Below are 27,111 nucleotides of genomic sequence, written 5' to 3'. Positions count from 1 at the left end.
CGGGACTGTGATCGGGACCACCAGGATTGGGGTTAGCGTCAGGACTGGGATCGGGACCGCTGGGCCCCAGCAGCTGCGTGGGGAGGCCTCTCCCGCGGGTCCCACCCGGGTCAGGCGTGGGGCCGAGGGGCTCGGTTGGGGTGTGGGGTTTGGGGTTTGGGTCTATCCCCCATCCAGCCCCGTGAGGCCTCGCTGGCAGGAAGGGAAACAGAGACCCGATCTCTGGGGCTGGTAGTGGGGCAGGGAGGGGAATAATGAGGGTTATTGGCACCACCCAGGTGGGTGGCAGCGTGTCCGCCTGAGGCAGAGTGGGCTGTGAGCCCTCCTGTGTCCATCTGTTTGTAAACACACGGGCTGTGACCGTCCCTAATCTTGGAAATGTTCCTGTTCGGCACTTCAGCCCCATCAAACCTCTGCCGGGGACTCTGCAAATCACCGACTTGTCTTATCTGTGAGGGGAGATAACTCTGTGTCCCTTTTCCTGTTGTCACATCCCTGTGGGACAGGGAAGGTGGAGGTGAAGCCAAGGGCTCAGAGCCCCGGAGCGGGCAGGGTTGTGTTCTGACCCAGAGCAGGTTTAACTCACCCACATGAGCTCTTACAAAAGGCACAAGGGGTAAAAACACTCCCATTTCCATTCAGATAACAAGGGAAGCTCTGCTGGAGCTGCAGCCTCTGGAGCAGCAGCTGAAACTGGAGAGAAGGCCAGAGATCCCAGGCCCGCAGAAACAGCACTGGGCGAAGGAGATTCCCAAAATCCCCCTGTGTTTCTTTAGCATTTTGTTTTTTAAACGTGTCCGGAGCATCTCTCAAACATCGCAGCAGGTTGGGGAAGTACCAAGAGGTGCTCAAACTGTTTTGGGATGCAGGCTGGAGCAGAATTCCATACCCCAGCCGTGGAGCAGGAAATGCCTTTGTGGCGAGCGGCTGCTGCCACCGGCTGGTCCCCGCCCTCCACTGCTCCTCTACAGAGCTGGCCGAGTTCACATTTCCATGCTCATTTCCATGCTCATTCACCCAGCCTCTATTTTGCCCTTTTTTTTTCCCCCCCACATCCTTTTTTTAGCGCTGTTTCCAAACTGCAGTTCACATCTTCAGAGCGGAGGGAAGCGCGAGAACCCGGAGAGGAAAAAACATCTTTAATGAAGACTTTGCAATCTTTTTCTACTGAAATATTTTTAATCCACTTCTGCCTTTCTGGCTCCTTTTTTTTTATTTCTTTTTTTTTTTCCCCATTAGTGCAGGTGCTCTTTCCCACAGGATTTTTGGGGCAGAGCCATTCCAGCCCTGATGCTGAGTTCTTTACCCAAATGGTGCTTGTGGGTTGCAGCTCTTTGTAGGCTTTGCTCCGTCACAAGGTGTGCTGAGTCGTGACAGGAACAGGCTTTTTAAAGCTGTTTGCTTTGAGCTCTCTTGGCACATTCAGGCGAGGCTTTTTCTCTGCTTTTTTTTTTAAAAAAAAAAAAAGTATTTAAAGTGCTGGGACAATTTTTGCCGCTGTGCTTTAATAGGATTTGCAGCTGTGAATGTGCTTTAAAAGGATTTACAGCTGGGTTGAAGTGTCCCCTCGCTTAAAATAACGTCACAGCTTCGTGATTCAGGAGAATGTGCCTCCCACTAGTTGCTTTGGGAGTGCTGGGGAGCACAAGGGGAATAGGAACAACTCTGAAACTTTTATTTGTGGCTAAATAAGAAGCATAACCCCGTGGCTGGGGACTGGAGCTGTCAGTGAGTGTGTTTGGAGCTTGGGTTTTGCCCTGCTGGTGACTCGCTTCCTGCTCTCCCGTGCAGTTTCAGCCTGGCAGGGCTTTTCCTCCATCAGTAAAAGGGCAATAGAGACCCCTCTGGGTGATTTTTAGACTGCCAAGCGATCGATTTGGGGACCTTTATGTGTTACAGAGTGCCAGGGCAGACGGAAGTGCAGGATGTGGTGTCACTGGGACCCGGTGAGAGCTGTGGGTTGCGTGTTTCTCAAACTGAAAAGCAGTTGGTGGCCGGGGGAACCAACGGAAGAAATGTCTTATCTCAAAAACCTGCACGGCAGATCCCACCCCCCTCCCCTGGCACGGGGCCAGGGGCTCGGAGCTGGGCCACCACCTCATCCAGGACGTACAGGAATTAAAGTGGGGGGGCTCCACAAGGAGTTTTAAATCCTGCAGGTGGGATTTGCAGGGAGGAGGTGGATGAGAGCCACCTCAGCACGTGCAGTGTGCTTTGCCAGGCAGGTGCCCGCGCTCTGGAGTCAGGAGGCTTTGCCAAAATACTGGAAAACTGCAGGTGGTGAGGGTGGAGGGGTGCAAAATTTGTGTCCTGGAGGTGCTGTCTGTGCTGGGGGAAAGCTGTGTACCTGTGTACCTTCCTCTGACAGAGATGGTGCCATGGAGTAAATGCTGAGCTCATCCACTCTTGGCTCTCCGGGGGCAAACAGCAACTGCTTACACGGGTTTTGCGCTCAGAGTCCACATGAATCCTGTCTCCATTCCAAGAAAAAGAGGTTTAAATCTCATTCACTGCACTGGAACTGGATGTGTGTGAGGAGGCTTGGCGGAGTCCTGGCTCCAGCTGCCGGTGTTCCTGCTGAGGCAGCTATGGAGCCTGTCTGCTCCAGGGATTTACTCCAGTCCGGTGAGGAATGGGCTCAGCGTACATGACATAACCTCTCTCCCTCTGTGTCCTAGCCAAGGTTAAGAAGTCAGGGAATTTTTTTTTTTAATAGGAACAATATCAAAGAGGTCTCTGCGTCATCTCCCCATCAGTGACTTTCCTGTTCACAGAGATTTGCACCCTTTGAAGTGCCTGATAGTAAATAAAGGCGCATCATTTATAAATGAGGCTGAAGCCAGAAATCCCTTTCTCTGTCCTCTCTGTTTATCAACCCAGGCTTCCCAAACCGGAGGGAGAATTCCCCTGACATCAGTGACCTACTGAGGCAACTTCCAAGCATGGAATGGAGCTGGTGAGGAGGGAAGACCCCCAGCTCCGGGAGGTCGTGTGGTTCGCCGGGCGCTGCCGAGCCCTGACACTGCTACTGCAGGCAAGTGTCCTGTCCCTCAGCCAGAGGGGCTGGGACAGCTGGAGTTTGCTGCTCCCAGGCTTCTCTCCTTGGCACCTCTTGTGCTCCATGAGGTGCTTCTGCTCGATGGGGAAACCTGGAGGCTGCAGGGGTGCCTGGAGTGAGCATGTGTGGCTTGAGCAGCTTTCCCTGGCCAGTTCCACGGGGATTCATCCTGGATACATCCCATAGCTTTATTCTGTTCAGATACAAAAAAACATTGTGTTTGCCCCTTTTCCCAACCTCACAGGCCCCTCAGCCTGACTTTGGTGCTGCTCTTATCCCTTTGTTCGAACCCCAGGAGTTCTCCTGCCCGCTGCTTTCGGTACCGGAGGATCCCTGCCGCTCTTCAACCCTCTCTTCTTTTTCCCAGGCTGTCTTTAACCTGCTGATCCCGGATCACGCCGCAGACGCCTTCTCTCCCCCTCGGCTGTCGGAGCCCAGCCCGTGGGATGTGCTGGTGGAGTGGCTGCTGGGCGGGCTGTCCCACTGGGACGCAGAGCACTTCTTGTTCATCGCGGAGCACGGATACCTGTACGAGCACAACTGCGCCTTCCTCCCGCTGTACCCCCTGAGCCTGTGGGCCGTGGCCATGGGGGTCCTGTGGCCCCTGCAGCGCCTGCTGCGGCTGCGGAGCCGCCTCCTGCTCTCGGCTGTGCTGCTGAATTCCCTGTTTTCCGCCCTGGCAGCCGCTGCCCTGTACGAGCTGGGCCGCCTCGTGCTGCGGCGGCGCCGCGTGGCTTTCCTCGCTGCCCTTCTCTTCTCCCTCAGCCCTGCCAACGTGTTCATGGCAGCTGCTTACTCGGAGAGCATGTTTGCCTTCCTGGCATTCGCTGCCATGTGGCAGCTGGAGAAGGGGCAGAGCTGGCTCAGTGGGCTGCTCTTCTCCCTGGCTTCTGGGGCGCGCGCCAACGGGCTGATTAACGCTGGCTTCTTCCTCTACTCCCAGGGTAAGCGCTTTGCCCTCCAGCTGCAGGTGGGACCAGGATCCCTAAGGAAGCTCCCTCTGCTGTGGAAGCAGCTCCTTAGCCTGGCATCTTCAGCGGTCCTGATGAGTGCTGGCATTTTTCTGCCTTTTGCTGTGTTTCAGTACTTTGCCTACGTGAGGTTCTGTGCTCCTGGCGCCGGCCTGGATCGGACCATTCCCGAGCCACTGCTGCAGCTGGCTCGGGACAAGGGCTATCGTCCAGCAGCCATGGATGGGGATAAACCCCCTTGGTGCTCCCAGAGGGTCCCTGTGGTCTATTCCTACATCCAAGACACTTACTGGAATGTGGGCTTTCTAAGGTACTTTGAGCTCAGACAGATCCCAAATTTCTTGCTGGCTTTGCCTGTGACCCTTCTGGTCTCGTGGGCTGCCTGGACCTACGTCAGCACAAACCCCTGGCACTGCCTGACTCTTGGTCTGGAGAGAAGTAAGAGCGAAGAGGAGGAAAAGCCAAGAGATGGATTTTGCTGCCCTGCTGCCTTCGTGTACGTGGTCCATGCCACGGCCCTGCTGACCTTTGGATTCTCCTGCATGCACGTGCAGGTAGGACACTCATGGCACACATTCCTTATGGGGTCTGAGGGAGTGACAGGCACAGCCCAAAGCTGTCCCAGCTGTGGGGCAGCACAGGGGAATGGAAACCAAAAGCTTTGCCTTTCCTCTTTGGGAGCTACTTCCCCAGAGAATCCAAAGCCAGTTAGTTCCTCTGGAGAGTTCCCAAAGAGCCTGCTGGGTGCTCAGTGTGATGGGGACACGGTGACAGGGATCAGTGGGTCTGGTGTAACCACACTGCTGTCCTTGGAGGACAAGGATACTGGATCCTTGTCGTGTTGGGCCGAGCTTAATGGATGGCAGTGGAAAGATCCAAAGCACAGCTGGTGGCACCAAAGTTTGGGAGTTCCAGTAAAAGAATAATCAAAATTGGTGTGATTTTTGCTCTGCCTGTTGTCTCCAGGTGCTGACCCGGTTCCTTGGCTCCTCCTCTCCCATCCTGTACTGGTTCTCAGCTCACCTGCTTCAGGAACACGAACCTTTACTCTGGAGTGCAGGGACTGATAATCCACCCCCTGGGAGGTCTGTCCTAGGCAAATCTCCCAGTTCCTGTGGGAAAGGGACTCCTGACAACCCCGTTGTGAGGCTGCTGCTGAACTGGCGATTAATTACCCCCCTCAGCAAGGGCATCCTGGGATTCTTCCTGTGCTACTGGCTGCTGGGACTGCTCCTGCACTGCAACTTCCTCCCGTGGACGTAGCAGGATGTGCTGGCCCAGACTGGGAGCGGTCAGAATCGAAACTCACTTTTTCTGGAAGCCTGAGGTAGCTGTGATGCTGCTGCTGTTGCAGTTACAAAGGTGTTACTCCTCCGTTACTACGTGTGTACGGAGCTGCTGTGTCCCTTTCCGGGGTGTGATGGTGCAGTGTCCTGCTCTGCTGTCATTACCGACGGCCAGAATTCCCATTCCCTGGGACGGGAATGCACCTCGCTTCCTGCATCTCCTGCAGGAGATTTATGGCAGGGAATGATTTATGGCAGGACCCGCGTGATGGATTTGGGAACCCTCTGGGGCGTTGTTGGTGGGCACAGCTGGAGGACAGGGAGGATCCAGCTGCTGTGAGCAGCTCAGACTGCGCTGGTTCCTTCTCCACGCTCCGAGCCGGGCTGGGGGTGCGGGAGGGGTGGCAGGGCTGGGGCCGGTGTGTTTGGGAACTCGCACATCCCTAATAAACACGTGAAAGTTACCGGAGGGGCGGCTCACCCCCCTGTGCTGGGCAGGGGGCGGCGTTGGGGTCGAAGGTCCCGAGGTTGGGATTGGGATCCGAGGTCAGGGTTGGGATCGGGGTCAGGGGTCCTGGGGTTTGGATGGAAATTGGTGTTGGGATTGGGGTCCGGGGTTTCGGGATCGGGGTCAGGGTTGGGATCGGGATCGGGGTTGGGGTTGGGATTGGGGTCTGGGGTTTCAGACTCAGGGTTAGGATTGAGGGTCCCGGGCTCGGGCTCAGGGTTGGGATGGGGATCAGGGGCCCTGGGATCGGGGTTGGGATGGGGATCAGGGGTCTCGGGCTCGGGGTTGGGATGGGGATCAGGGGTCTCGGGGTTGGGATGGGGACCGGGTCTCGGGGTTGGGATGGGGATCAGGGATCTCGGGTTGGGATGGGGATCAGAGTCCCGGGCTCGGGATGGGGATCAGGGGTCTCGGGGTTGGGATGGGGACCAGGGGTCTCGGGTTGGGATGGGGATCAGGGGTCTCGGGGTTGGGATGGGGATCAGAGTCCCGGGCTCAGGCTCGGCGGTCCCGGTCGGAGGGCGCTCCGGTGGCCGGCAGGGGGCGCTGTGCGGCGGGGCGGGCCCGGGGCGCGGGGCGGCACCGGCGGGGCCGGAGCGGGGCCGGGCCGGGAGCGGGGCCGGGCCGGGGAGCGGCGGGCCGGGCCGGGAGGCGGCAGGGGCCGGGCCGGGGCTCCGGGCGCCGCGGCGGGGCCATGAAGGACTGCGAGTACCGGCAGATCCCGCCCGGGGCGGCGGCGGCGACTCCGGGCCCGGGCACAGCCGCCTCGCCGCCCCCGCCGCCCGCCGTCCCCCCGCGGCCGCGGCGGCCCCGCAGGAAGTGGGAGGTGTTCCCGGGCCGCAACCGCTTCTTCTGCGGCGGCCGCCTCATGCTGGCGCGGCACAGCGGCGTCTTCGTCCTCACCCTCGGCCTCATCCTCGTCACCAGCGGCCTCTTCTTCGCCTTCGAGTGAGTCTGGGGGCGGTGAGGCCGTGCGGGGGCTGTCCCTCGCCTCCTTCCCCGCAATCAGCCCTTGTCCCCTCCTCTTTGAGCCCCTCCGTTCGGGGGAGCTGGGGGTTGGTTGGCATCCCACCCTTGTCCTCGTGGTGGAGGGAGGTGGGCTGGGGGGGCACCTTCCCCCCTCCGTGGGAGCCCCGTTATCCCCTCCTTTCTCCCCACTGACCCCTCCAAGCCCTTTCCCCAGTGCACAGCCCCCAGACCCCCTTTGCAGACAGTCACTGCCCCCAGACCCCCTTTGCAGGCAGTCACTGCCCCATCACCTGTCCCCAGGTGTGTTTATGGGGGCCCAGAGGTTCCCCTGCACCTTGTTTGCTTAGTCTGGCCCCGGGAAAGGGTTTAACATCTCCTCAGGATCCCCCACGGTCTCTAAATAAACCCCCCCACCCCCGACCCAGTGTCCCCTCCTGCTCCCAAGGACAGACCTGGCCCAAAATTGCAGCCCGGGAGCCCCCGAGGCTGGTGGGCTTTGCCCACCTGTGGGATCTCAGAACAGTGTTTCTGTTAAATGGTGAAATCCTTGGGGGGTCCCACCTCGAGGGTCTGCACTGGAGCTGTGCCCATGTTGTGCAGCCGTGTCCGGGAAGAGGGAGCTGCATGTCCCCAGCCCCCTTTCCTTTGGAAAGCTGCTCCAGGGAAGCTCCCTGCTCCTGCACCCTGGGAGAGGGGAGAGCCAGGAGCACCCCGGTATGTCCTGTGCTGCCCTGGGGAACCAGGGAAGGAGCACCGTGGGTTATTGGCACCTCAGAGGGATTCTGCTGTCCTGCCTCGGGAGGGAAGGGAGATGCTTTTCCCTGGAGCGGGAGGGCAGTGCCTGCCTTTGGACTCCCTGCAAGTCTTGGAGTAAAGCTTGCGGAGCCTGCTGGCGGTGAGATGAAGGCATTTGATCGGATTAGAGGTTCTGTGAAGTCAGATGAGCCGAGAGGGGCAGGCAGCTGCGGGAGGCAGTCACAGCATCCCGCTGGAAAAACTCATTTCTTCGCGTCATCCGTGCCCCTGACAGCTCCCTCCGCTGGGTCTGGGACTAACGGGCAGCTCTAGCACAGTGGCTGCTTTGTGTGGCCGGGCAGAGGACATCTGCTCTGCCTCCCTCCTTGCCGAGTCACTCTCTTGGGGTTGAAGATGCCCTGGGGCTTTCCAAGTTGTTATTTTAGCAGGATGCCTCCGTGTCACGGGTTACAGTTTGCTGGATTTGCAGCAGGCTTGCTTGTGTCTACGCTTTGTGGTTTTTTGGGGAAAACCTGGAGCAGGTTGGCCAGAGAAGCTGTGGCTGCTCCATCCCTGGAAGTGTTCAAGGCCAGGTTGGATGGAGCTTGGAGCAATCTGGGATAGTGGAAGATGTCCCTACCCGTGGCAGGGGGTGGAACTGGATGATCTATGAGGTCCCTTCCAACCCAAACCATTCTGGAATTCTCTGATTGATGTGATTTCTTGTTCCCTGATGGGGCTAAGTGGGTGCCAGAGATTCTCCCAGGAAAGGGGTGACAACAAGATCACGTCTCTCCTTTCACAGACCTTTCTGTCCCTCTGCCAGAGAGACAACCAAGGGGCTTGGGCTGAAGGGGCTTTGTTGCTTGGTGGCTGCTTTGTTCTGGACAGCTGAGCTCAGGAGGTGAAACAAAAGTTGCTTAATCCTCTCAAAACTGCTGCAGAGCATTGCTGAGCCTGAGCACTGCCCACAGACACCAGGGCTGGGGCAGCCTGTCCGTCTGTGCAGGGTGTGATCAGTGCCTGTGACAGCAAACCCCTCTGCAGGAGGGGCCTGTGGCACTGTGTGTGTCCTCTGCTGTCCTCACCTGCCACCTGAGAGTAACGGAGCTGCCCTGGTGTGGAGTGTGATCACACCAGTCCTCATGCATGGAAAAACAGCCCCAGGCCGCAGCACGGTGAGCCCAGGAGTGGCTGTTGACTGCAGAGATGCCTGGTGGCTTGTCACAGCGCCCAGTGCTGGAAGTGTCCTCATCCAAACATCTGGCACACCAGGAAGGGCACATGAGTCATCCAGAGATGGCAAAGCTGCGTTGAATCGAAGCCAAGATCCCCCTCAGCATCATGTGTGATCCAAGAGGGATCGTGGTCACGCTGATTCTTGTCCCTGTGTGGCTTGGGCTGTTTGTCTGTGTGTTCCTGGTGGTGCTGCTGTAGAGGTGACCAGGCTTTGGGGCAGCTTTGGGGGTTTTTGAGAGGTGATTCTGGTACTTCAGAAGACAAAAGAGGTGGCGTGCAGGGGCCTTGGTGTGTCTTGGTGCCCAAGAGCCAGCACCACTCCAGCTCTTGCTGTTCATAGAATCAGAATATCCAGAGCTGGAAGGGACCCACAAGGATCATTGATTCCAGCTCCTGGCTCTGCACAGGACACCCCCAAAAAGGTTGATATCCCCAAAAAGTCTGTCATACCCAGAGGTCTCCGCAAAGCAGCAGTGCTTGAGCCCGCTACCCCGTGGTAATTCCTGGTGGGAGCGTCCCAGCTGGCACCTGGTTCTCTACAGTGATTGATAACAATGCCATTTTATCCATGTTTTTAACAGCTGCCCCTTCCTTGCCACTCACCTGACCTTGGCCATCCCCATCATCGCCGCCGTCCTCTTCTTCTTTGTCATCAGCTGCCTGCTCCAGACAAGCTTCAGAGACCCAGGAATCCTGCCCAGAGCCACCCCAAGTGAGGCAGCAGACCTGGAAAAACGGATTGGTGAGACCTGTGTTCCCTGTCCCCTGTTTGGTTCCGTGCATGGCTGCGTGTCTGTGCACACACACATTCCAGTGAGCCCCACTTTTTGGGTCTTGGCTCCTTACTGGTTGTCCAGAGGGGGAGAAGAAATCAGAGTATCAGACTGTGAGGCCTGGTAAGAGGTGCAACAAACTCCTCCAGCACAGCAGGCAGTGCTTCAGAGAGGACCTGCAGAGCATCAGGGGAGGTTTTTTTTTTGTTCCTGCTCAGTCCCATCGCCTTCCCAGGCAGCAAAGTTGAAGGATAATTAATGCTTTTTAAGACCGTGCTTTGCCATTGAGCCTGCTGTGCTGCAGGGTGTTCTTTAGTGGAGGCTGATGTTTGTCCTCCTCTGAAAACTGCTCTGTCACGCTGGTTTGGGGACAGCCAAGAAGGTGTTTGCATGCAGGAGCTTTGGACCTTGTTGGTGTGACTGATTTTAACAAATGTTTAGCAAAGCTGATGTGAGGCAGCTTGAGTCTGTCCCTCTGAAGACAGTTGCAAGGCAGTAATTCTACATCTGACTTAAAAAATGGGTTTAAAATATCCCCGGAGTGGTGATCCAATGTTTCTATTTATAAGGGCCCAAAGCAGTAATCTGGCTGCAGATGCTGCCTGATGTGCCAGCTGTTCCTGTTAATATAATCCACTTATTATCCTCTTAACATGCTCACTGTTGCATGACTGTTTTCAAAGACTCCCTCAGAGCTGGGAAGGTGCTCTTTTGGGAGGGACTGAAAGGAATAATTCCCAAAATTGCAAACACAATGCAGGGGTTTTTCCAGCTTTTGCTGTGCAGGGCAGCAGCCTCCAGCTGCCAGTCCCCAGGGAGTAATGAAGTGGCATCACACACAGATATAACTTGTGTTTTTAGAAATCTTCAGTTTCCACCTTGGGGAGGAGGAAGAATCCTCTCATGGCTACGAACACACACACCCCTCAAATCTCAGGGAACCTGCTGGAGCATTTGGCACCTGCGGTGATGGAAATGAGTTCCCTTGAGGCTGGTGGTGCCACAGCTCCAGCTGTGGGGTGGCAGGTGGTGTGCTGGCAGTGGCAGGGATGCTCCTGCTGAGGCCACCCTGACTGCTGTCAGAGCAGAGGAGGAACCACACACGCATTCACGGATGTTGTGACCCGCTGGACACGCAGAGACGAGCTGGGCACTGCTTTACACTCCCTATTTCCAAACTGCTTGACGTTCTCACAGCACTGGGCACTTGCTGCTTCCTCTTGGCATCCCAGCAGCGTTGCCACTGAACAAAGGGAGGACATAAATAACGCTGTGAGGAGCTGAGGGGAGTTCCTGGCTGCCTCTTGGCTTTCAGGAGCACGTGCCAGTCCCTTCCCTGTGCCAGGAAGCAGCTCAGGAGGAGGGGAGGGGGTGCCTGCAGGGTCTGAGTGTCCCTCCTTGCCCTTGCAGACAGCATGGGGACCTCCACGTACCGCCCTCCCGCCCGCACCATGGAGGTGGTGATCAACAAGTACGTGGTGAAGCTCAAGTACTGCTACACCTGCAAGATGTTCCGCCCCCCGCGCACCTCGCACTGCAGCGTCTGCGACAACTGCGTCGGTGAGCAGGGCAGGGGCAGAGGGGCTGCTGTCCCAGGGGGAAAAGGGGGTTAACTGTGTGTTCAGAGGAGATCTTGAGCTGGAAGGGTCATCCAGTCCAGCTCCTGGCCCTGCCCACGACACCCCAGCAATCCCACCCTGTCCCTCAGAGCGTTGTCCCAGCGCTCCTTGAACCTTGGTGCTGTGCCCACTGCCCTGGGGAGCCTGTTCAGCGCCCCAACACCCTCTGGGGGCAACACCTTTTTTAAAATTCCAACCTCAACCTCTCCTGACACAACTTCAGTACCATTCCCTTGAGTCGTGTCACAGATCCTGTCACTTGTGTTCCTGGACAGATTGCTTTTTCTTCTAAAGGATTATAAAACAAAATAATGGGGGGGTCTGTCTCGTTCCCATTTACAATGAAAGCAGCACCAGTGCAGTGGCTCAGGTCCAAGGCTCTGTGTCTCTGTTTTTCCTGCTTCTTGAAGGATGGTACTGAAAAATGCAGTTCAGGCCTCCACTGAACGAGGTTTGCTGCAGGCTCCTTGCTGTGGGTGGCCTTGCTGTCCCCAGGCTGGCAGAGACACCATCATAGCTGCTGGTGTTTGGGGATAGCCCTGGGTGGCTGTGCCTCCTCCTGAGGCTGGAAAGCAGCGCTGTTTGCAGAGGAGGTGTCTGGGGGAGCGGGCTGTGCTGGGGGTTGTGTTTGCAGTGATGCTCCCCGTGAAATGGTTACCACAGTCTTGTCAGCCCTTTCATTAGGCTGTTTGCAGATACACTGCACCTGCCCCAGGTTCCCAGGCAGTTTCTGTGGGCTTAGAGGTGTATCTTTATAACTTTCTGCCCCTGAGAAGGAGGGGGGAGCTGACACACCAGGAGGGAGCAGCGGTTGCCACGTGCACACACACCCAGCGCCGCTGGGAGCTGGAAGAACTCCTGCCCTGTCCCTCTTCCCTTTCAAGCTGTAGTGATAGTTACCAGTCACAAGGCTTGTGTTTAACAGGTTGTGAGAGGAAAGGTTTGATGGCAAAAAAGACCATGTGAGCAGGCAGCAGTGCCCCACTGAAACTTTGTGCCTACGTGCTGCTGCTGCTGCTGCGGAGAGGTTGTGGTCTCCGGATGGTGGGTGGAAGCTCGATTTGTAGCTCCTCGTTTTTGGAGTCTGAGCAGAGTTTGTGCTCCACTTTGGGGTTGAGGTGGCAGGAGTCCTCACTTTGTCCCTCACGTGCCCCTGTGTTCCAGAGAGATTCGATCACCACTGCCCCTGGGTGGGGAACTGCGTGGGGAAGCGCAACTATCGCTACTTCTACGCCTTCATCCTCTCCCTCTCCTTCCTGACCGCCTTCATCTTCGCCTGCGTCGTCACCCACCTCACCCTGCGTGAGTACCACAGGTCCTGCCGCTGCTGTGTGCTGTGCTCAGGGCCACCAACAACCTCAGGCAGCTCTGGGTCACTGCTCCTGTTGGGACAGAGCATGGGAAGGGCCTGGTTGGGTTACACCAGGGTTTTGAGCGTGGGTCTCAAATAAACGGGGCCCCAGACTTCAGGGAACCACAGATCCACCTGCACCTTGCTTGCTTGAGAGCTGGGGATGGAGTTCTCCCCACCCAGAGCAGATGAGCTGGTGGTGAATCCACTCCTAACCTGACAGGGAAGGTGACATTCCCATCAGCCCCAAATCTCCTGGAGCCGTGTGTGTGCTCTGACATTTCTGCCAAGTCCCAGACTGCAGATGTTGCTCAGGCAGACAGGCAGATCCATAAGGCTCACAGGGAGGTGTCTGCCTGCTCAGGAGGGGAGTTTTGGCTGCAGAGGCAGGGCTGCCTGATGGGATGCCATTCCTTGTCCCTTTGCTTTGCAGGCTCTCAGAGGGATGGATTCCTGGCCACTCTGAAGACCACACCCGCGAGATATCCTTGTGCTGCCAGCAGCTGCTTGGGGTGCCCAGCACTGGTGCAGCAGTACTAATTAAACAGGGAGGGGCCAGCAGCTCTTTGTAAGGGTGGGTGGCAAACTTGTTTCCCAGTTTGCAAGTTTAGATGGAGAGGGAAGCAGCTGGAACGGGCTGTGCCTTGGTGGATCCCTGCAGACCGGCTCAGGGAATGGGAAGCTTGCCCAAACCTCCCCAAACAGTCCTCTGCCTCTCCTTGCAGGATGATTTTGTTCCTTGAGAGTTCCTTGACTTTTCCTTCACTGTGCTGGAGCTGGTGATCTGTTTTTTCTCAGTCTGGTCTATTTTGGGCCTCTCAGGTTTTCACACTTATTTAGTCGCCTCCAACCTGACGACGAATGAAGATGTAAGTACCTTGTCCTTCTGTATCAGTACCTGGATGCTCCTCCTTCTGCCAGGCTGTCCCTGATCCACCCTGAGCAGGTTTTCAGGGAATCCTTGGCTGTCTCAGTGCAGTGTTTCTGTAAGATGTGCTGCCTGTGGTAACCCACTGCAGAGCAAGCAGCCTGAGCCCAGGGCATTCAGGCTGCAGTTTCAGGTAGCTGAGTTAGAACCATCACGTGTGTGTTTTTTCCAGTCTGTTTGTGGCCTTGCTTAAAATTAGGAGTTCTGAGATTAAAAAAGGGAAGGCTGGCCCCAGAGATTTATTTGATGATGTGAATTCAGCATCCTGTGTAACCACAGGTTTCCTCCAAGACCCTGGGCGAGTCCCTTTGTCTCTGGCGGTTCCCCATCTCTAATTAGCAAATAATGCACAGACATCTGATGAGATTTACCTTCAAATCTGACGTGCATGCAGACTCCAAGGGCCAAATGAGTGCCCTGAGTGGGGCAAATTGAATGGAAAAGCAGGATCTGTCTGATCCTCGGAATCAAAATTCACCCTTCTGGCCAGAAGTACCTGTAATCCTTGCTGGAAGCTTCCAGCACTGCAGAAGGCAGGTTTGCATCCCTTTTTTTATTTTTTTTTTTGGCTCTTTCCCCTTTCCTCTCCACTTGAGGTGTGGCAGAACTGCTCAAGGCTGTGTAAGTGAAGCTCATGCAAGTTGTACCCCAGTCCCGAGAGCACCAGCCGCCCGTTGCCTCTCTCTGGCCTCATTGCCAGCCTTCTGTTGCAGCTGTGGGGGGTGGGGGAGGAAATAAAAACAAGAGGAGGAAATGTGCTGGTAAATGTGCTGGTAAATGGTTCACTGGAGCTGGGGGCCTGAGGCCAGGTATAGCATCTGCCCACCCGTGTGTGCCCACGCCTGCTGCGGCCGGGGTTTCGAAAGCAGAGTCCTGTGACAGCTGCTCAGGGTGGGGACACACAGGAGGCTGCTGGTTGCAGCCTGAGCTGGGAATCCCCTCCTTGTTTGTTCAGCCTGAGGGGCCCAAGAGGGACCACGAGCTGGAGTCCTGCTCTGATGGGCTTTCAGCCTTGGAGAAGGGAGGAGGAGGAGGAGGCTGGCGTGGCAGATGGTGACAGTGACACGTTGCCACGCAGCACAGGGAGGGCACAGCTTCAGAGCTTTCCAGCTGCAAGGCTGAACCTTGGCATAGGAAGAGGCAGCACTTGGCTGCTTGTTAAAGCAGAGAGGGAGGATGTTTGCAGCAAGAGAAACCTTCAACCTCTCGAGCAAGGACCTGAACGAGTCCAGTATCCAGTCCATTATCCTGTCATTATCTGCTCCCACACCTTTCCCATCCTGATCTGTGTCCATCCTTCCCCTTTCAGATCAAAGGGTCCTGGTCAAATAAGAGGGGCTCGGAGTTTGCCAATCCCTACAGCCATAAAAGTATCCTCACGAACTGCTGTGCGGTGCTGTGTGGACCATTCCATCCCAGGTAAGAGCCTTGGGCCTCCACAGCCTCGGGAATTGCATCCTGCTCTGGGAAAGGAAGGATTCATCGTGGTTCAGGGGAACCTCCCAGCACAAACACATCTGCTTTGGTGATGTGGAGGAAACAGTTTCCCACTCTGCAGAGAGAGGCTGCAGATGTGTGAGTGGGAGATGAAGTTTTGCTTCTGTGTTGGAGCTTGAGGAGTTTGGGTCACTTGTAGTTGTTTCATGGAACTTGAAGATAAAACACGCCCTACAACTGAATAAGGGGAGAGTTACAGCATCAAAGGGCTTGGCAGAAGATGGTCAGTACTAGTACTAGCATTACTTCTTGTCCCAATGATTTTAAGGTCCCTTTCACCCCAAACCATTCCATGATTCTATGATCTTCAGTGTGGTTTTCCTCCTGTACTCTGACTACACCAGCCAGTGCAGAGACTTTGGGCTTTACCAACACTTGGATCACCTGGAATGCTCAGGATCACCCCCCCAAAGGCTCTTACCTGGCTGTGAGTTACCTGCAGCACAGGATAATCACTGCTTGGTCACAAGATGGTGCAGTTGGGCAGAGTCAGGGCCTGCTCTGCTCTGCCACAGGAGCTGAGGACCTGCCTTGGAGCTCTTGCTCTGTCCTGGGGCATGTGGGGATCCACGAGATGAGTCTGTTCAGAGGATCTAATTTGGATTCAGGTGAAGCATCTCCAAGGTGCTAACTCTGTAACAGCAGCAGCATGGAGGGTCAAAGTCAGGTCTACAGTTACATCAGGCCCTGCTCTGAAGTGCCCCCAGGCTCTTTGTTGGGTTCAGAGGTGCCAAAATGCCGGTGCTGCCGTTCATAGCTGGTAAATCTGTGGATTCAGGGAGCCCAGCTGTTAGCTGGGAGGTTGTGGGGATGAGAATAGGGTTTTACTCCAGTTCTTTCCTCAGTCACTCAGTTTTGTGTTGTGAAGACCTTTGGCCAGTTCCCTTTTGGGTTTGTGGTGACCCAAAGCTCTCTGTGCCTGTGGGCTGGCCGGTGGCTTGTGTGACAAGTGTGTGGTTTGTTCTCCACCATCCTGCCTTGCTTTGTTTGGCAGCTCCCAGGGGGAGCCCTCCCCGTGGCTTGGGAGCTCCTGGCTTCAGAATCTCCAGTCCCTTAACTCCTCTTCCCTTTCTGTTCTCCAGTTTGATAGACAGAAGAGGATTTATCCAGCCAGATAACGGGACCCCATCCAGTCCTAAGAGCGAAATCCCTTCCTTTGGAGCCAAAACTGACACCAGCATGGTAGGAGGCCTTCCCTAGCAGTGCTGTGATGTTCCCAGTGCCTGCTGTGCCTGCACCTTGCTCCAGCCAGTACCTTCCCCTCTCACCACCTCCCCAGCCTCAGGCAGGACAGCCCTGTGACCCAGAGCTGCCAAAGACTCACTCGAGCCATATGTTGCCTTCTTTTTTTTTTTTTTTTCCTTTTTTTTAACATTTATTTATTATTTTTTTTAATTTGTTTCACTGTGATGTGGCCTGTCAGGACTTTTTGGCTGGCAGAGCCTGACAGCCTGTGGGACTCTGGGACTTGTGCCAAAAGCAGGGGGTCCCTGCTGCACCCAGGGAGCCCCCAGACCTCGGAGCCCCCAGCGTGTGCTCCGGCGGATCGCTGTGATTCCCGCTGGGAATTGTGAGGTGGCATGTGGGGACTGGCAAGTGTTTCCCACTCTGGGCTGGAGGAGGTACAAGCTCCCTGGTATCCCTGTTGTCTCCACAAACACATCCTGCTCCCCTGTGCCGGCGTGGAGGGGCCGTTCTGTCCCTTCACAGCCGGGGTCTCCCCTCGGCCGCTGCCGGAGCGGCTTTCCTTGTCCAGGAGCTGCTGTGCCGTGGTAAGTGGGGCTGTTCAGCTGGGAGGACCCTGGCTCCCAGCAGACCTAAAAGTTAGTGAGGATATCCCAGGTGCTGCTGATCCTGTTTTCTGGCTGGCTGCTGAGGGAGGGGCTGAAGGACTCCGTGTTTTGGCCCTGCCGGTCGGTCAGACACGTTTTGCAGCAACACCAGTTTGGGGGACCCTCCTTTAACAGGGAAGAAGAAACATTCTGTGCTCTGTGACTCCCCTCGTGACATGCAGGTTGGCAAGGCTGCAGCTGTCATATTTGGGAGCTGTAGCCTGCCAGGATTATGTCCTGTCTGTAGGAGACCACAAATCAACAGAAAAGTGTGAATTCCTGAGGGTTGCACCCTTTCTAGGTAGAGTTTTCCAGAGGAAGCAGTGAGAGGGCCTGATAACCTCATGATCTGCTCTTGGTTTGGGTTTCTGGACAGCAGAGTGTCCCCCAGGGCTGTTCCCAGCACCTTGGGAGTGATTCCAGCCACCTGGGCTCATCCATGAAGGGATGTCCCCAGTCTCTCAGGAGTGATTGCAGCTGCCTGGGCTCATCCAAGTGACCATCACTCTGCAGCCAGCTCTGTGTCCCTGGAGTGCAGGGAGAGCCACAAACCTTGTAGCAATACTTGAATCAAGTTATTAAAAGCTGCTGGATGTTTTTGCACAATTTGTAGGGGTTTTTTTCTACATAGAACGTTTTCTACCCGGGGCGGGGAGTGTTGTGCACGTTGGCACCAGGGCAGGGGCTTGCAATGTTGAGCTGCTCATTAGGTTTCCATGGATCAGACACGCCTATTTCAACCTCAGGCAGAGGCAGCACGTTTTGGGGGGCAGCCCAGCCCCCCTGAATTCACCAGCATCGTGCTCTGTACATTCTGTGCCTGGGGAGGGCAGAGGAGCAGTGTTGGGGGGTTTACCAGGGGCCAGAATCCTTCCTGTTTTTATTTAAACCAGTTTCCTTTGTTACTCAATAAAATTCTATTTTTAAAGAGTTAATTGCTTGGGTTATTATTTTATTCCCTGAAGACAGAAGAGGGCAGGTGTCTCGGTGTTTGACATCTCTCAGGTGGCAGCTGGACTCTTTTAGGCTCAGGCCTCACCTGGAAGCTCCTGGAACATCCTGCTATGAGGGATGAGCAGCAGCTGGTGCTGCTGTGACTCTTGCTGGAGTGAAGGGATGTTGCTGTCCCACATCTCCAGGCTGGGCAGAGTCCCATCCCCTCCCTGTTGTCACCTCAGTGTCCATTCCTTGCCGGGATCTGTGCTCCCTGTCTCTCCCAGCCCCCCTGGCCCCGTGGCAGGTGCTGAGGTGCATAACCTCTGGTGTCTTCCCCAGGAGGATGCCTGCCAGGACTTTGCCATTTCCTGCACAGCCTGACGGGATTTGCCTCTCCTCGGACCTTAGCCCTGATTTCTGAGGGTTGGCTGGTAAGAAACCACTTTCTTCTCCCTGCCATCCACTCGAACCGCCCATCTCCCACTGCATGACCAGCTCTGTGCATGGAGCCCATCACCCTCCAGATCTGTTGGCATCCTTGAGCCCCATCCATCCATCCATCCATCCATCCATCCATCCATCCATCCATCCATCCATCCATCCATCCAATCCCTGGGTTGTGTGGGTGAAGAGTCACCTGAAGGCTTTGCAGGAAGAGAAGGATGGGTTTGGTTTCCCCCAGTTTCGTGCTGGGGCCTTGGCAAGGGGGATGTGTGGGATGGGTGTGTGGATGGGGGTGGGCAGAGGGGTCCTGGAGCCTGGGGCTGGCTGGAGGACACACCAGGCTGCTTTGTGTTTGGTGGAGCTGCTGTGATGGGACTGGAGAAAGCCCCCAAGGGATGCAGAGATTTGGTGTTCAGAGCGAGTTGTGGCCTTAGCAGAGTGGTGGAAGCTGGAGCAGAGTTCTAACCCCAGCCCTGACCCACCCCATGGGCCAGGCAGTCCCTCCCCTCCCTCCCCTCTGCCTGTTTTCCTCTCTGCAACACCAGATTCCCTCTCTGATGTGCCTGTGGCCCAGGTAATTTCCTTCCAGGGCACATCATGATGACCTGTGTCACTTGTGGGCTGCAGAGCTGCCTCTCTCCTTCCCTCCAGCACCCCACGAGCTCCTGCCACTCGAGCCTTGGAGCAGTTCTGGAGACCACTGCCCCTTCCTCCCTCCTCCCCCTCCACCTCGTCCATCCCGGACTGTCCCCATTCTGCCCCCAAGCCCGGCTGCTCCGCTCTGCTCCTTCTACTCGTTTATTTCTGGCACTAACCCTCTCTTTTCTCTTCCTCCCCTCTCCTCTCCCTCTCGCCGGGAGGATGCAGCACCCGGAGCCCTGGCAGCCCGCAGCCCTCCGCCTCCCGTGGCGCATCCCACGGGAAGCTGAGCCCACAGCCATGACCACCACGAGTGCCTCCGCTCGCCAGGGCTGCGCGGCCGCGCCTCCCTCCCTCCCGCCGCCAGGGAGAGGGGAGGGGAAAAGCGGCCGTGCACAAGGAAAAAAACAAAAAAAAACCTTTTCCAACCCCGCTCCGGGAGCCGGGACGGCCCGTCCCGCGGGTTCGGAGCTCAAAGCCATACAGCCGTCCCACCCGAGTGCAATAACTGGAGTTCCTGCTGTCTCCTGCCGCCGGTGGCTCCCCGGTGTGACCCTCAGTGACGGTGTCTCCCCGCTGCAGATGCTGGAAGGTCGTGGCTGGCACCCCAGCGGGGTTTTGGAAGGAGCAGGCTCGCAGCAGAACGTTTACAGCCCAGCCAGTGGCATCACACACCCAACCCCACCAGCCCTTCCGTGTGCCAGAGGATTCTCCTCTCCGGACAGGAGTTAGTACATGGTCAGTTTGCCCTTGCAAGCCCCCTGGCTCCCTGTTTCCAGCCTCATCTTAGCCCAGCTCTAGTTTTAGGGGAAGGGGTTCCAGCCCTGCAGCACCTCGAGCAGCCTTCCCTGCTCCGGCCGGGCTGGGAGCTGAGCGGAGCAGCCAGGCCTGCCCCCAGCCCTGTAGGACTCACCATCTATTTATGCCTTTGACTTTTGTAACAAAAATAAAAGTTTCTCCTATTTACTGTAGGCCGGTGTTTGGCTGCTGGGGGCGGCTCGTGCCTGGGCATGTCGGTGCCATGCTGGGCTGGGAGCCAAGGGGAGCCACGGAGGGCTGGCACCCCTCTGCCAGTGGCTGTGTGGCCACGGGGACAGGAGCCAGGAGCTCCCCAAACTGGGCTGTGGCATGGTGGCCTTGGGGCAAGTCTCAGCCATCCACGGCTTTGTACCCTCCTGTGCAGCGGGAAGGGCCCGGCCAGGCTGAGGAAAGAGCAGTGGGGCTGTGGGACCCGGGGCACAGTGAGCACCCCTTGGAAAAATTCGTTGTCCACTGATGTTTTGGGAGCTGGCAGCGTCCCCCCAGCCAGGGGGAGCGGCAGGGCTGGATGGGGTGGCTGGACAGGCTGTGGGCATCCTTCCAGTGCCGCTGGGAATGGCCAGGAGCATCCTCTGCCTCCTGCCAGAGCCCAGCCCACGCCTGCCCTTGGCTCAGGGGACTGGAGACGTGCACTGGCCTGGGCAGCATCCCCAGGGCTGGGGTTAACTGGGTGCCCCGCTCCCCGGGGTGATCACAGGATCATGGAGTGGTTTGGGATGCACCTTCTGGGGCTGCTCTTTGGCAGACAGGGCACCCATGGGAGCTCCGGGGGTGATGCTGCACCTGAGCTCACCCTCAGCCCCTGCGCCAGGGTCTGGGGCTCTTCCCTTCACCCACCGCTGGTTTTCCACGGAACCGGTAGAGCAGAGCATTCCTGCAGCCTCCTCTCAGCCCGGCACAGCCGAAATTTGGCAGCAGCTCAGCCCCTTTGGCAGATGCCGGATCCGAGGCTGAACCATCCACACCCCACACGTGTCCTGCTGGGGAAGGGGGATCCTGCCAGGGTCTCCCCATGGAGCCAACAGGGGGTCAAGGAGCCCAAATGCAGGCAGAGGGTGGGGCAGGACCATCCCAAGGGCTGGAAGCCCCATCTGGCAGCGAGTCCTTCACCAGGGCTGGGGGCTGCAGACCCCAACCATGCATGGCTTTGCTGCCCAAAGGGGTGTGAGCTCAGACCAACCCACCCAGGCATTGCTGCCTCACGGTTTTCCAAGGAAAGGAGGTGGATTTTAGAGGGCTGGGTACATCGTGGTGCCTGTTTGTCTCCAGCCCCTCTGTGGGGGGGCATGGTTGTGGGGTTGTGGGGTGGTTGGAGAGTCTCTCTGGGTCTGACTTGTCCACTTGGTTAGAGGGTGGGAGATGGGCCAAGGTGTCCTAAGTGCCCATTCTTCTGGAAGACACCTTTTCCCTACTCATGGGGCAGAACCTGCTCCCACAGGAACACTCTGACCTGGGGAAGGAGCTCTGATTGCTGGTGAGGTGCTGCATGTGACACTGGGAGGGGGACATAGCGGGGCTGGAGGAGCTGGACACCCTTACATGCCATGTGAGCCCCTCGATGGGCAGGGGTACCCCGGATACCCCAACCCCACCATGTGCCAGGGGGGCTTGGCCAGGAGGGGATGAACAGCCCCAAATCCCACTTTCTGGGGTGGGGAGGGAGCGGTGTGAAGGCTGGGAGTGTTTTTCTGGGCTGGGAGAAGCATCCTCGGGTCTTTCTTGTGTCCTCCATCCCCAGGATCCACCTGAGCGAGGAACGGGGTGTGAGAGTTGGGGGGACGACTGGGCGCTCCCAGCCGGGCTGTTCACAGGGAGGAGTCAAGCAGCGAGTCAGGCTGATTAAAAAAAAAAAATCACACCCCTCCTTTTTGCCTTGGCCCGGAGCCGCCGGGCGCCCGCCCCACCCTGCCCTTCCCGCACGCTCCCGCACGCAGATAAGGCCGGGTTTGGGCAGGGAGCGGGGCCCGGGCTGTGCCAGAGCCCGGCGTGTGGCAACAAGCTCGAGCGGGACGAGAGTGAAACTCAGCGCAAGGCGCAGCACTGATCCTAATCGGGGCCCGACCGAGCTGCCACCGCGGCCCAGCGCCCACGGGCAGCGTGGAAAAACCTTAAAAGTTTTAAAGAACGAACCCTAAAACTCTTGGGTGACAGCTCGAGGGGTGGCAAAAGTCCCTGCTGGGGGTGGTGGGAGGGGGAAACGCAGCCCTGGGGTGGAGGTGGGCACAAGGTTGGTGGGGTCGGGGTCTCCTCGCTGCCGGCTGGATCCGGGCTCGCTCCAGAGGCAGGTGGCGTTTTGGGGGGTCCGGGGGGTCCCGCTGTGCAGCGGCTCAAGGGCACGGGGTGATTGTGGCCCGTTTCGGGACGGTCCCTCCCGCGGCGCCTGGGAGAGGTGCGGAGCTTCTCTGCCTCGGTTTCCCCACCTGTGGGAATAAATACCTGCCCGTCAAGCCCTCGCAATTACCGGCGAGTTAATCACCATATTAAAAACGACAGTGATATGATTTTTTTTTTTTGGGGGGGGGGAGGGAGGAGGAAACCATTTTTACGAGCAGACACACCCCGTGGCCCATTTCTTCGGGGGGGAGGTGGTGGTGGGAAGAGTCGAACGCTGCCGTATATCCCCCCACCCCATCCCCCAAAAACGATAACCCACCGGCTGCCGCCCTTCCAAGCCCTTTCAGCAGCGGGATGGGCGTTCCCCCGGGTGGGCGTTGGCTGTGGGGAGACCCTGGGGGCATCCACGGGTGCTGCACCCACCGAGGACCCACGGGGAGGGCAGGGCGTTGGCCAGGCCCCCCCCTCGCCCCCTCCCCAGCGCTCGCCGCCCGCGGGCGATGATTCACCGCGATTTTCCTTTTAAGGGCCGGGCTCGGCGGGGAGGAAGCAGAGGAGGAGGAGGAGGAGGAGGACACTCCTTGGACCTGGCTGGCTCCTCCTGCTCTCGCTCGAGGCTCCGACGCCCAGCCAAAAGCGAATCCCGGCGGCAGGGCTCGGCAGAGGCTCCGACGGCTCCCGGCCCCGCTCCTCCTCGCCCAAAGCGTCCGCGCCCCGCGCCCGCGTCCCAGCCATGGCAAGAAACCACCAGGTGCAGAAGGCCAAGCTGGCCGAGCAGGCTGAGCGCTACGAGGACATGGCAGACTTCATGAAGGCCGTGGTGGAGCACGGGGACGAGCTGTCCAACGAGGAGCGCAACCTCCTGTCGGTGGCCTACAAGAACGTGGTGGGCTGCCAGCGCTCGGCCTGGAGGGTCATCTCCAGCATCGAGCACAAAACCGAGGAGGGCGACGACAAGGCACAGCTGGTGAACGAGTACCGGGAGAAGGTGGAGCGGGAGCTGAACGGCGTCTGCAACAACGTCCTGGCCTTGCTGGACAAGTATCTCATCAAGAAGGCGAGCGACCCCGAGAGCAAGGTCTTCTACCTGAAGATGAAGGGCGACTACTTCCGATACCTGGCCGAGGTGGCCACCGGGGACGACCGCAAGAAGACGATAGAGAACGCCCAGGAAGCCTACCAAGAGGCCATGGACATCAGCAAAAAGGAGATGCAGCCCACGAACCCCATCCGCCTGGGGCTGGCCCTCAACTTCTCCGTGTTCCACTACGAGATCGCCAACGCCCCCGAGCAGGCCATCTCCCTGGCCAAGACCACCTTCGACGAGGCCATGGGGGACCTGCACACGCTCAGCGAAGACTCCTACAAGGACAGCACCCTCATCATGCAGCTGCTCAGGGACAACCTCACGCTATGGACAGCCGAGTGCGCCGGGGAAGACGGCGGCGAGGCTGGCGAAGAGCCCAAGAACTGAACGGCCCCTGCTGAGCCGGGGACAGGCCCCCACCTGCCTCCCCCTGCGGTCCCTTCGGCATCTCTTCGTGGCCTTTTTTTTGTTGTTGTTGGTTTTTCTTTTTTGGTTTTTTTTTTTTTTTTTTTTGGTCGGTTGGTTTTTTGGAGGGGGAAGGAGCCTCAGCTCCTCCACGGCCCCCCTCACCTCCCCAAGCCTGGATGCCGGGAGTGGGGGTGGTTTTGGCATGGCCTCCCTCCTCCCTCTCCCCCATCCTCTGCTCCGGGGAGGGGGAAAGAAAGGAGAGAGGGTGCCTCCATTCTGGAGGGCTGCCAGCCCCCCTGCTATTTAACAATTTTTGGGGGAGGGGGTGTCCAGCCTGGCATGTGCCAGCTTCAAACCCCCCCATCCCGGAGGGCTGGAGCAGCGACAGGAGGAGGTGAGGGGCCGGGACGGGGCAAGGGGGGGTCCGGGCAGCCCCCTCCCCATTCCAGGAGAGGGGGTCTCGTGTTGCCAAAGCCTCTGTGGGTCTCCAATAAACCGTCTCCTGCACTCCTGCCTCTGGTCTGCCTCGTCTCTCCCTGCACACGTGTCTGGGCAGCTCCCGCCGCCGCCGGGCATCCGCCTCACCTCCCATCCCACCAGGGTGTGGGAGCAGTCGAGTGGGCCCCCAAAATCAGCTACTCTCAATCCCCCACCCAGCCCCACAACGGGGTCTTGGGGTGCCCAGCAAACCCCCTTCCTTGGCAGCCCTTGGAAAGGCTGGTGGGGGGCTCTGCATCCACCAGACCAGGGTTCCACCAGCCCCACCCAGAGCTGGCTGCTCCAAGGGGTGCTCCCAGGTCCCTGACCCCACACTGGGGGGGTCCCACTCCCTTGGTACGAACCCCAAAGCCCATCACGGACACCCCCGTGTGGGTCCTCCCCCACCAGCTCCTCTGAGTTCCGAGGAGGAAGATCCACCAACAGCCACATTGTCAGCGACACGGGGACGGCCCTGGGGTGTCACAAGGGTGGGGACGTCCCCATCAAGGTCCAGACTCGCTGGGGCAGGTGAAAGCTCAGCAATCCTGGCCCTGGCACGAGGCCACGGTGAAGGGCGCAGCTCCCCCCCCATCCCTTCCCCCGCCGACAGCGCGTTTCAACATGAAAAATAATTACAATAAAATACAGTCACGGCACCCTGGGCTATGAGCTCATCAGATCCAGCAGGGCTGGGCAGGAGCCGGCCTTTGATGGGAAGCACCGGGATGCCGGGAGGAAACGCGCCGTGACTCAGGTTCGGCGGGAGCCCCGAAGTGGGGACGTGGGGGACATGCTGGTCCCAAGCCCTGGCGTGGCCAAAGCACAGCTCACGGGGTGCCAGGAGCTGCTGGGCTTGGGAGAAACTGAGGCATGGCCAGGGAAGTGACCAGGGAAGCGCAGGAACTGTGGGGTATCCAGGGAGCGAGGGATGTACCGAGGTTTGCCAGGGCTCTGCCGAGGGAGAGCAGTGGCTGCCCTGGGAGGTTGGGTTGCTCAAAGCTTTTTGCCCTGGGTGGGACATTTCATCTGGAGCAGAGACCAGCGGAGGGGATTAACCCCTGTGAGCCCCCCTGGCCCCTCGCCCACCCCTGAGTCCCCTCCCCATCCCCACTGTGACCTCTCATGGTTTGGACCCTCCAGGTCCCGTTTGCTCCACAGGTCCCAGCTGAGCTGGGGAGGGGCTGGTCCTGGGGGAGGGAGGCCAGCGAGGGGCCCCAACACTCCCAGCCCCGAGTGCTCCCAGGCTGGGAACCAGCCCCAGACCTGTAATTACCCAAACCGGGGCGGCCAACGGGAAAAACGAGCCGAGGGCTCACGCTGGCCCTTGACCCGCCAGCAGCCCAGACTGGTCAGACTGGAGCACGGCAGGGTGGGAGCTGGGGGGTGCTGGTGCTTGAGAAGGGGGTTAACCAGGGGTTTGTGTCCATCCCCGCTGCTTTTCGGGGCCACAGGTTCCCGCTGGCTTCCCAGGAGTTAACTGATTTCGACAGCTCCCCAAATTGCAGCCTGGCTGGGCCGTGTAGGAGGAGGATGCTCCTTGTCGGCTCCCAGCCGGTCCAGCAGCTTTTCCAGGCTGGGAGGGAGGCCCTGGATCCTCGGGACACCTCCCATGAGAGGGTTGTGGTGCTGGGGAGAGCGGGGTGTTCCCTGGGGTCCTGCTGGCCCCCTGTTTCATGCAGGGTGATGGGACCCAGATGGGAAAAGCGAGGGAGACGTTGGGACCCCAATCCCTGTCCTGTGGCTGTGGAATGCTCTCCAGCATCCCCGACACCGTGTAAGGAGGGACACCCAGGAAAGCTTTCAAATAAATGAGTTTTAGTGTCTTTACCAACAGGGAGGGGACCAGGGAGTGCCCCCCACCCTCCCAGCAGGGTCGTGGCACAGCCCCATACACAGGGGTCAGCAGCCATGGGGAAAAGGCCACCAAAACAGGATTCTGAGGGCATGTGGGGGATGCTACCCCGGCCCTGCCACCTGCAAAGGCTCTGCCCGTCCTGAGTGGGGACTGCAGGAGCCACAGACAGGCCTGTCCTTGTCCCCAGCTCTCCCAACCTCCCCACAGGGCTTTGTGCCTGAGGCTGGGGCTGGCTGGCTCCTGGCTGAGCCACCACCAGCACCTCCCTGGTGTCTGGGCACTGGGTGACCATCACCCTGGCCTCGGGGCAGTGATGGGCAGCCTCCTGCCAGGCTGGCACCGGGAGCCTGCTCTGGGGGCTTTGGGATTTTTGGGGAGGCTTTTTATGCCCCTCAGAAAGCACCACTTGATGGGGAAGTTCAGTCTTTGTGCAGGAACCCCATAATGGGCTGGAAGACGGAGAGAGGGGACACAGCAAACCCCAGTTTGGTGGCTGTGGTTGAAGCCCAAACCCCTTCACCCCAAAAATCACACCCTGACATATCCAGTCTCACCCACCCACCACGGTCAGGGTGGGCTCAGGCTGTCCCAGCACCAGGTTTGGAGGGGCTGGGGCAGGCAGGACCAGCTCAGCAGAAAGCTGGGTACCCCCCCCACCTCCTCCACCCCGTGCCAGGGTTGTGCCTCAGCTGGGGTGACGAATCCCGGCCCTTGGCCCCAGCCAGTTGCTCAACGGGAGCGACAGGAGCCAAAGTGTCACCTCCCTGAGCCCCGGGAGCCTCCCAGCCCCTGTCCCCTCCCAGCGTGGGGACACGTGGATGCAGGAGCTGGCTGCGTTTCACACCAGGGTCTGCAGCCTTCCCTGTCTCCTGCTGAGCCATTTTCCGTGTCACCCTGACCAGGAGCAGCCCCCACTGGGCTGTGGGTCCCAACTCAGCCCCTGACTCAGCTGTAAAAAGCTTTTTAGTGCAAAAATGCTGCATTTTTGAGGCTGCAGCTCTTGTAGACCTCAGCACTTGGAGGACACAGCCAAGGTTCCCTGAGCTGAGCGGTTTCCACCTCCTTTGATACCCATTTTCTCCAGCACTGGCAGGGCTGAGGCTGCAGATATCTAGGGTATTCAAATAAAAAAACCCAAAAAAGCCACAAAAGCTTTGATGGCTCTTGTGTAACTCGGCCTGACCTGACCATACCCTTTTAAGCCACCAAATCTCTCAAAGCCATGAGAAAGCCACCATAAAATTAATATTTTTATGACCACGTCTCCCATCCCTTCACAGAGCTCCAAAAAAATGGGGGGGATAAAGCCACAAGCCACAGGGTGAGGATGGAATTTCAGTTCA

The 27,111-nt window shown here is 58.1% G+C and overlaps 3 protein-coding genes across 7 annotated transcripts in view; all 3 read left to right on the top strand.

Moving 5' to 3' along the window:
* Positions 1-5,699, top strand: part of PIGV (phosphatidylinositol glycan anchor biosynthesis class V) — a 5,950-nt gene extending 251 nt beyond the window's left edge. The window contains exons 1-4 of one of the 2 annotated variants that reach the window (XM_050326593.1): positions 1,226-2,625; positions 2,881-3,034; positions 3,426-4,583; positions 4,996-5,699. In XM_050326593.1, coding sequence (XP_050182550.1) covers positions 2,948-3,034; positions 3,426-4,583; positions 4,996-5,292 — 1,542 coding nt within the window. In that variant the 5' untranslated portion in view covers positions 1,226-2,625; positions 2,881-2,947 and the 3' untranslated portion in view covers positions 5,293-5,699. Of the gene's footprint in view, positions 1-1,225; positions 2,626-2,880; positions 3,035-3,425; positions 4,584-4,995 lie in introns of those variants that run through there. The other variant, XM_050326594.1, reaches the window with a different exon arrangement.
* Positions 5,700-6,501: 802 nt separating this feature from the next.
* On the top strand, positions 6,502-19,743 carry ZDHHC18 (zinc finger DHHC-type palmitoyltransferase 18). 4 transcript variants are annotated; one of them, XR_007630156.1, is made up of 10 exons: positions 6,502-6,771; positions 9,348-9,508; positions 10,950-11,099; positions 12,323-12,460; positions 12,943-12,991; positions 13,276-13,378; positions 14,747-14,856; positions 16,017-16,116; positions 18,042-18,133; positions 19,014-19,743. XR_007630156.1 is itself a non-coding variant. In XM_050326527.1 (9 exons), exons 1-9 carry the CDS (start codon positions 6,518-6,520, stop codon positions 18,081-18,083), a joined length of 1,107 nt encoding a protein of 368 aa, XP_050182484.1. In that variant the 5' UTR covers positions 6,502-6,517; the 3' UTR covers positions 18,084-18,414. The 4 variants fall into 4 exon arrangements, 2 of the variants coding, with proteins under 2 accessions (XP_050182484.1, XP_050182485.1); XR_007630157.1 differs by having other exon boundaries at positions 19,007-19,743; XM_050326527.1 differs by lacking the exon at positions 19,014-19,743 and having other exon boundaries at positions 18,042-18,414.
* Positions 19,744-22,438: 2,695 nt separating this feature from the next.
* SFN (stratifin) lies at positions 22,439-23,412 on the top strand. The gene is given in 3 exon segments (XM_050326535.1): positions 22,439-22,465; positions 22,467-22,634; positions 22,636-23,412. Coding segments are annotated over 3 exon segments (972 nt in total).
* The last annotated feature ends 3,699 nt before the right edge of the window (positions 23,413-27,111 follow it).

Source organism: Myiozetetes cayanensis, unplaced genomic scaffold (assembly GCF_022539395.1).
Source record: "Myiozetetes cayanensis isolate MyiCay16 unplaced genomic scaffold, myiCay2020 scf31, whole genome shotgun sequence".
Taxonomy (NCBI): Eukaryota; Metazoa; Chordata; class Aves; order Passeriformes; family Tyrannidae; genus Myiozetetes; species Myiozetetes cayanensis.
This window is presented reverse-complemented; position numbering and strand designations above follow the sequence as displayed.

Excerpts from the sequence above, each read along its gene's own strand:
- ZDHHC18 (XM_050326527.1), top strand. The coding sequence starts at position 6,518 with ATGAAGGACTGCGAGTACCGGCAGATCCCGCCCGGGGCGGCGGCGGCG. Across the intron at positions 11,100-12,322 it reads CGTCTGCGACAACTGCGTCG|AGAGATTCGATCACCACTGC; the intron begins GTGAGCAGGGCA and ends CCTGTGTTCCAG. Across the intron at positions 14,857-16,016 it reads TGTGGACCATTCCATCCCAG|TTTGATAGACAGAAGAGGAT; the intron begins GTAAGAGCCTTG and ends TCTGTTCTCCAG.